Source organism: Macaca mulatta, chromosome 9, assembly GCF_049350105.2.
Source record: "Macaca mulatta isolate MMU2019108-1 chromosome 9, T2T-MMU8v2.0, whole genome shotgun sequence".
Lineage (NCBI taxonomy): Eukaryota > Metazoa > Chordata > Mammalia > Primates > Cercopithecidae > Macaca > Macaca mulatta.
In genome coordinates this window covers 126,185,547-126,194,593 of record NC_133414.1, presented here as the reverse complement: position 1 = coordinate 126,194,593, position 9,047 = coordinate 126,185,547, and the positions used below count along the sequence as shown (strand labels likewise).

The following is a 9,047-nucleotide window of genomic DNA, read 5'->3' as shown; positions in this document are numbered from 1 at the left end:
CAAGGGAATATGGAGAGAGGAAAAATGGAACTGTAAATGTTGAGAGATGTTGAAAATCAGAGCTTTAGGAAATGATTTGTGAGAAATCCATGCTCCCAGGAAAATAAATGTATCAAGAACTAGATGTTCTAGATGTTTCTAGCTTATTCGAAAATTGAAGGCCGGGCATGGTGGCTCAAGCTCATATTTTCAGCACTTTGGGAGGCCAAGGCAGGCGGACTGCTTGAGCCCTGGAGTTCGAGAGCAGCCTGGGCAACATAGGGAGACTCTGTCTCTACAAAAAATACAAAAAAAAAAAAAAAAAAATTTCCAGGCTTGGTGGCACAGGGCTGGAGTCCCAACTACTCACTCAGGAGGCTTAGGTGGGAGGACCACCTGAACCTGGGAGGTCGAGGCTGCAGTAAGCCATGATTGTGCCACTGCACTACCAGCCTGGGCAACAGAGTGGGACCCTGTCCTAGAAAGAATTGAAGAAGTGCTCCAACCCTGGGCGCAGTGTCTTAAGCCTGTAATCCTAGCACTTTGGGAGGCCGAGGTGAGCGGATCAAGAGGTCAGGAGATAGAGACCATCCTGGCTAACATGGTGAAACTCCGTCTCTACTAAAAAATAAAAAAAATTGGCCAGGCAGGGTGGTGGGCACTTGTAGTCCCAGCTACTTGGGAGGCTGAGGCAGGAGAACGGCATGAACCCAGGAGGTGGAGGTTGCAGTGAGCCGAGATTGCGCCACTGCACTCCAGTCTGGGCAACAGAGCAAGACTCCGTCTCAAAAAAAAAAAAAAAAAAAAAAAAAAAAAAGGAAAGGAGAGAAGAAATAAAAAAGAAGTGCTCCAAAAAGGGCTAGTGAGTATGGTGTTTCTAAGACAAGAATGATCTTCAGTGAGAAGCTGAGGACGTGATCACTGCCAAGCATCCAAGAGAAGGCAAAGGTTTAAAGGCAGTTGCTTACAAAGCCGTCCTGGGTGCTGCTCACGTTACTGCAAAGATCAGGCTCTGATAGTGCCAGCACTGTGGGAGCTTCTTGGAGCTACCATTTTTGCAGTCTGTCATTAGAGCCATCGGATTTGAAACCACTTCTCTGTTCTATGACCACATAATTGAATCTGATTGATTCAGTCACTATCGCCCTCCACCTACAAAAGGGTAAAAAGACTATTGATGAGGTAAATTAGCCTACAAAGAATCTATTTCTAGTATTCCTACCTCTTTGATTACATTATAACAGCTATCCAGTAGAGGATCCTTAAATGAGAGCAGACTAAACATGGCATTTTTTGGAGAGTGTTATCCTGCCGGAAGAGTGGTTCAATAGAGTTTGCTTAAAAATCATTGCAATGTAGCAATGTTATTTGGGATGCATTGAATAAAAAATTATGAGATTCAGGAGCAATATTCTAGATGGAAATTTAAATGGTGCAGAGGGTGTATGTGAAGAGGAAGAAACAGAAATTAATTTAATTCCATTTGCTGATGTGACTGTAGCACAACTATTTTTAGGTATAATCCAAACAGTGCATATCTTCTCCATTTTGATTAGTAGAAAATTGGCAGGGAGTCAAAAGAATTAGTATTTCTCAGCACATTATGCCAGAAATGTACAAATAAAATGACGTTATCTGTGCCAATGTGGTTAATTTACTTCTAAGGTTTTTTTTCCTTCAAATAAACGAATGAGTCCAGCTTGGTTAAAAACATTTTAAAAAAAGTCTTTCACAACTGGCAGCAAAAGTTGTAGAATAATTTTTCTTTAGATCCTTGCTGAGAACCTCTTGCAAAAAACTTAAATGTTAATATTGCCCTGATACTTTGGGTGCAGAATTTGTGTCTGGCAATTCTATATACTGCCAGAGGAAGTCGGCACATTCAACAAAATGTGAAATTAAAATAAGCTAGGAAAATGTGCTTAAGAAGGAAAGATTTCACAATAGCCACTTAAGAGTTACTAATAATTCCAATTCCAAAGAAAGCATAGACTAAGAAACAAATAAATAAACTCTATTTGCAAAGTTTTATATAGGCAAGTTCACCAAAGGATGAAGCCATATGCTATACCAATTACACATTTCTACGTCGAAGAGAGAATTTATATATCCTGGAAAATCTCCATTGAGTTCTTGTTAGTGTTCAACCTGAATGTAACTTCCAATGTAGCAAATTATGAATCTTGATCAGATTTTCCTGCTTTGATTTTAAGGTTTACGCTTTTGGTACATTGATACATACAAGCCTATGGGTAAGGCTGCCCTTTTGCACACTCAATGCCCTCTTCCTGTTTCTGCAGTTCACATTCTCACCAGATTAAGCAGGACTGGCTGCTTTCTCCTCCCACTACCATCACTACTGGGACTGACAGCCCAGCTTCCCCACATTTCCTATTATAAATCAATGGCTGCCTTCTTCAAAAGAGACAAAAAGTAGTCTTCATGGGGATTTGGAATCACTGACATGGTCTGTTTCTGAATCCATGTAATTCTCAGTTGGAGAGCTTGGGAGATCACACAAAAATCTTTTCTATTTCCTGCCAATACATAGACACCGGCCCCAAGATTATAGTGGTTTCCTCTAACTCACTAAAGTGACTAAACCTGTGTACTAAGTAGTTAAATTATACACATTTGTTCTTAAAGCTTAAAGGACTTTCATGATTTTAAGACCTGAGTGATTTTAAGACCTGAGATTTGACAGGCCTGCATATATGTTTTGGGCTGGGAAGATTTTTTTTATTTAAATGTGAAGACATCTAGACAAAATAAGCAAATAAATAGGAAACCAAGAAAATGAAGCATTTACCTGGTACTCCTGTGTTTAGTATTTCAAACAAAGAAGGACAAAACCCCTAAGAAAATGCATCTTATGTACTCATGGTCGGGGGTGGATAGAAATTAACCATATTTGGTTCCTAGGGAAATTACAGTGACATTTCATCCTGAGACTGATTTTACATTCTTCAAAACATGTTTCTTTAAGTATTTATCTTTGTATTCTTAAAGAAGCTCTCCTTTTTCCTTTTTATTTATTTATTTATTTACTTTTTGCTGGAAAGGGGTTAAACTTCATAGCAGCTTTTGTTGAGGCTGTTACCGTTCATGCAACCTTCCGCTGGTCTCTAAAACATCTACGTCATTAACCTTTCTCAGAAGAAGGTTGCCTTGTCTTTAGAGTATGCCGTTGCAAAAAAGAATGTTCAGTCTCAACTTTTCCTTGTTAGAGAATACTCTGCTCATTTAAAGTGTAGCAGAAACCAGAAGTTAATATTCTTTACTTTGGCTTATTTACTGTACGGTCATGAAATAAAAAGCTTATTTAAAAATATAGTAAGTACTTTAAATATATTTTGGAGAAAGTAAAATTAATCTCAGAACAGATTTGCACTATCCTTTCCTTTAGGAAATAACTTTATGAAAAATACCCCATCCTTCGGGTGCCGTAATTTTGTTAGAAACTTAAATCCCTTCACACTTGCTTTTATCTATGATCTGTCCACCCAGAACTTCTGGCAAAATGATTTATTTAACTACATAAGAGAAAAAACATTTACTTCAGAAGTCCTTTTATACATTTTTGCTTAACCATGAAAGCATTTTTCATTCTAAACAGCCTCTGGAGAAATCTGCACACACTGATCATCTGCAGGCTGTGATTTTCTATTGGAAAACAAAAATAAGCTGTGGAAGCCACTTATTGCATTCCAAGTAGGCAACTGATCATTCAATGAGTTAGTCTTTCCTGCATTTCCATGAAAAGTTGCAGCTGAGTTAAATGACCGCATCACTTTTTGTTTTTTTTTTTTAGGAGATACGCAATCCCAAATGTCACTTCTTAAGTCAAGTGCAGCAGATGGGATCTTGAAAGTGCCTACAAGTAGTCTAGAATACCTTCAATCTGGCTGTGAAAATTTAGGGCAAATCTGCAGCTCTCAGTAGGTAAGCACCTTATTTAGGTCTGGAGGCATTTTGCTATGTTATTGAGTCATGAAAGTCTATTAAAAGAGCTCTATGGGAAATCCAGTCTATATTTTGAACAAAACAAACTGTCTTTTTCATTATCACTGACCCTTTACAGACACACAGTACATAATCTTGATTGTGCTTCATTGGTATTTATTGCACATGGACCAATTCCTCACACAGTAGTTAGTTGCACCAGAGTATAAATACTTGGTAAAACACACAAGAGGAAGTAGAGTTCACACACAAGTGCTAACTTTCACCAGCAAATTCACGTGGGCACTTGGACATAAAAAAAAAATAAAAAATCCTTAAGATAATTATATTTATAATATGGATACAGTTACAGTACCATGATAAAGGAGTATAAAAAGGTATTTTCCCCAATAAATCATTAGCTCAATAACATACTAGACAACAGAAGTAGAGTTTGAATTTTATTTTAGTTTTTAAGATCTGCCCAAACCCTCCCCCTTTAAAAAATATTTAATTTCTTTTTGTGCAAGTAACATCTCCTGTGGACTTTGTAATTCCTAACACTGTGCAAAAATGGCATTTTGAACCACTCCTTTTTTTTGTTGTTTTTGTTTTTATCCACATGTGCAGTAATCTGAACTATTTCTCTCTCTCTAATGTCCTGTCTTCAATTGACAGAGTCACATGTCACAGAGAGAGGCTCTGCGCCTGGTCCTTCCAACTAATATTGATACATAAATAAGCTGTTTAATATAAACAAGTCGTTCTATCTGCTGTGCAAACGCACAGTGTGAGGTAGAAATCCCTCAGCCTGACCACCCAGGCGCGCGGGGGACGGCGGGTTTGCCCTACACAAGGAAAGCAAGGTGGGGCTTGTTCCAAGAAGAGCTTAACATTTCTTGAAACGTGAATTTTTTTTTTTTTTTTGCCTCCATCCTTTCTCTTTGCTTTCATGACAGCAGAACTCATTACTTAGAAATTAAAATGAAATTTATCTGGAAAGCAAAAGAAAATACGTCTTGACAAACTGTCATTCTCCTCCCTCTGGCTGGTAGACTGCTCCTGTTCCTGGGAAAGGGATAGGAGCCACGCTGATCGATTTTAATCCCCTCCTAATGCTTCTTCCTTCCCCTAACCCACCCAACTTCCACTCCGGTCCTCGCAGAGAGTGTCAAAAACCAACGTGGGGGAAAAAAAATCTAAAGATGCATCACACGCACATACAAAAGAAGGCCGGACCACAAACAGGAAAAAAAAAAAAAAAAAAAGGAAGAAAGAAAGAAAAAAAACCAAGGAACATCAGCAAGCCACTCTCCCATCCCTCCCCAAACTTTCCTTTTTGTGCAATGGTCCGTGGCTTTTCTGTTTGCCTCGGATGATTCAGACGAGGATTGTGGGCTTCGAGTTCACCTGCTTTCGGTCTTGAGTAAACACAGATCTCCTCGTTCCCCCGGGAAGTCGTTCCGGGGCGCCCGGGCTCTCCTCCTCCCGGGGTGCCCGGCGTCCTCGCCCGGCGCCGGGCCCTACACCTTGGACTCCGAGGCGAATCCGGGGCGGCACGGCTCGTCCAGGCTCGAGTCGCTGTCCGCCGCCGCCCCGCCGTTGCAGCCGGCCCAGGGCTCCAGCAGGCGCGCGGGCTGCGTGGCCCCGACGACATCGTCGTCGTCGTCGTCCGAGGCGGCCCCGGGCGACGGCGGGGGTCCGGGCCGGGCCAGACAGCCCGAGGCGCGCGGCCGGTCTCCGTGGGCCGCGTGGCGCCGGCGGGCAGCCCTGCGCGCGCAGCAGAGCAGTCGCTGGAAGGCGTTGCGGAAGTCGGGGCTGCGGCAGTAGATGATGGGGTTGAAGGCCGAGTTGGCGTAGCCCAGCCAGTTGAAGAAGACGAAGAGGCGGTCGGGCACCAGCTCGCGGTGGAAGGCCTTCACCACGTTGGCCAGGAAGAAGGGCAGCCAACAGAGCGTGAACACGCCCATGATGATGCCCAGCGTCTTGAGCGCCTTCTGCTCGCGCAGGGCCACGAGGCGCGAGGGCCGCCGCTTACCCGCACGTCCGTTGACCAGCGGGGCGGTGGTGGCAGCGGCGGCGGCGGGGCGCGGGGGTCCGGGCGGCGGCGCGGGGACCGGCGAGGGCGAGGGCGAGGGCGAGGGCGGCCGCGCGGGGCCGCCGAGGAAACGGCGCTCGCAGCTGTCGATCTTCTTCACCTGCTTCTGGGCCTCGCGGAACACCCGCAGGTACACGAAGGCCATGATGCACAGGGGCACGTAGAAGGAGACCACGGACGAGGCGATGGCGTAGGCCCGGTTGGTGACGAAATCGCAGCACTTGGGGTCGTTGTAGCAGCGGCGCGCCTCGTCGCTCTCCGCCCGCCACCAATGCATGAGGATGGGCAGGAAGGACACCAGGGCTGAGATGGCCCACACGGTGCACACGAGGCCCCGCGCCCGCGCGCGCGTCAGCAGGCTCTGGTAGCGGAAGGGCGAGGTGATGGCGAGGTAGCGGTCCAGGGCGATGACACACAGGGTCTCGATGCTGGCCGTCACGCACAGCACGTCCACCGAGGTCCACAGCTCGCAGAAGAAGGAGCCGTACTCCCAGCGGCCCCACACCACGATGGTGGCCCCGAACGGCACCACCAGCAGCCCCATGACCAGGTCGGCGCTGGCCAGGGACATGATGAAGAGGTTGGTGAGCGTCTGCAGCCGCGGCGTCTTGGCGATGGCCACGATCACCAGCACGTTGCCCGCCACGATGAGCAGCACGATGAGCGCCATCAGCAGACCCATGCCCGCCGTCCACTGCTGCGACAGCGGCTCGGGGCCTTCGCTGGCGGGAGGCAGCAACGAGGCGGGCGGCGACGCGGGCACCAGCAGACGCGCCGCGGTGGCCACGCCGTCGGGGAGCGGTGCGGCCGACGACAGGTTACCGGGCTCGGAGGCGCCCAGGACGAGCGCCCCCGCGCCCATGCCGAGTTGCGGAGGCCGGAGGCGGGGGGTGTGGCAGGGCTGGGCCTTGGTTGGGGAACACCCCAGAAGCCTGGACGGCGGGGTGCGCAGAGGGAGGTCGCGGCCGGGTCAGGGCAGCCGCGGCCCGGGGCCGGAGGCATGGGCGCCGGGCGCCTTTCCCGCCGGAGCCGAGCGCTGTCGCTGCCGCCGCCGCCGCCGCCGCCGCTGCTGCTGGAGCCGCTGCCGCTGCTGGAAGAGCCGCCGGGACCTCAGCATGTTTCTGAGCGCGCCGGGCCCGCAGCTCCGGCACCCAGCACCCACCCCACCCCGCTCCCACTCCCCAAGCCAACCCCCGGGGCCTCGCGTCAGCCTCCTGCAGCCAATCCGGGCAAAGGCACGCCCCCGTCTGGTCAGCCCCCCCAACCTCCAACTCCCCGCAGCCCCCTCCCGTTGGCAATTGAGCTGCTCCTGAGAGTCCCGAGCTGATCGTGGAGCTAGTGCCTCCCGTGCGCCCGCGGGTTCTTGCGGACGCACCCCTTCCTGCGCCCGCTGGTTCCTGGTCCCTGTTCCCCCGTGCCCCCTCCCGCGCTCGCCTCCCCCCTGGGGCCCCGCCCCCTCTCTCAGCGCCCACTCGCTCTTGCACCGGCTCCTGCGCCTGGTTTGCCTCCTGCGCGCCGTTTGCCTACAGCGGTCGGCTGCCTGCTGCGCCCCCGCTCCCTCGGCATCCCCTCGACCTGCAGTGCCGGGGTTCCCTGCGTAACAGTGCGCTAGCTCCCTTGAGCGCGGAGGGGACCTTGGTGTTCAGGAAGCGCCAGAGCGCCTGGGACAGCTTGTCCGCCAGGCTTGGAGGAGTTTGCCCTGCGAGCTTGGTTGTGATGTGGGGCAGCCTAGCAGGATGTGTGTAAAACCCTTCCCCCGTCAAGACGGGACCCAGCCAGCCTGCGTCGTGACAGCTTGGGGGATTGGAGGTGGGTGTTAGTGGTTAGAAGAAACTTCCCAGCAGAGCGGGTTGCTGGAGCTAAGCGCGCATCTGTCAAGAATGCTCTCTGGGCGCGGTTCTTGCAAGGATCCTCTGTTGAACCTCAAGTGCAGTAGATGTGGAAAGGAAGCGAAGGTTTGTGCATCTAACAGCTAACGCTGAGGGCCCGTTGGAATCGTACACACTCCTCAGTCCTAGCTAATGAATGTGTGAGCATGATGCAAAAATGTGTGCTCACGATATAAAGGGAGAGTCTTAGGGAGACAGAAACGTTGAGATACAGAGTAAATGATACCACCGCGAGGGGGGAAAACGCGTTTAGTTACATTTTAGGCTTTTCAGTGATAACACCTGTATTTTGTGTTTTATTACTCATGTGATTTTATAATTTGAGCTGGGTCAATACAAACAAAAAGTACTGTCGGTTTATGCTGACGTCATGAACTGCGATTTCAGATTCCTTGGTCTGCGTGCTTGTTTTCTCCTTTGCCCAAGTTCCCAGATTCTCAAAACTCTGACATTAGTTTTGGAGGGATAAGACAAGAAAACATATAAATACTCCAGAGGATTAAAATCCGAAAGCATTTAAAGTTGTATCTGTGCTTTTTGAGTTGGCAAGTGAATCGCTTTGAAATTAGTGAGTTGTTAACCTGGCTTAAAAGGATTATATTGGGGGTGGGGGGACGGGAAAGCCATGAATACGCAATATGGCAGGACTGCAAGCCCCTTCTCTAATTTGGCTCTTGTAGTGTCCTCAGCTCAGGCCTGAAATAAAAAAAAATAAAAAAATAAAAAAAATTTAATTGAGTCCTTGAGAAGTAAACAGCTTCTAATTGTTTATGTAAGGGTGCATGAAAATGTTATATAATGCTCACCGGTCCTTCTAGCATTGGAATAAGAACAGTGTCTGTAATGAACATCAACATGTTCCTTGATGTTGGTCGTCAGTATGACTAAGCTCATATCCTTACCTTGCAAGGAGAGACCGACTTCCACAGCTGTCCAGGTCAAAAGCAAAAAGTAATGTTTTTCAAGTTTATATAAAATCAAGCAGTTTTAACCACTTTCTCTTACATAAATGCAAACATATGAATTTGCTTTAGGCCCAAACTTGATCATCAGCGCGTTAAAACTGGGGAGTGATTTGTTTATTCACTCCTGCCCATGGCTTATCAGCTGATTTTGCAACTTGGGGAGGTTGAGGAGGG

General features: G+C 48.1%; 1 protein-coding gene across 1 annotated transcript; it reads right to left on the bottom strand.

Moving 5' to 3' along the window:
- Positions 1–4,077: 4,077 nt before the first annotated feature.
- On the bottom strand, positions 4,078–6,967 carry ADRB1 (adrenoceptor beta 1). The gene is given in 1 exon segment (NM_001289866.1): positions 4,078–6,967. A coding segment is annotated over 1 exon segment (1,437 nt). The 5' UTR covers positions 6,882–6,967; the 3' UTR covers positions 4,078–5,444.
- Positions 6,968–9,047: the final 2,080 nt, after the last annotated feature.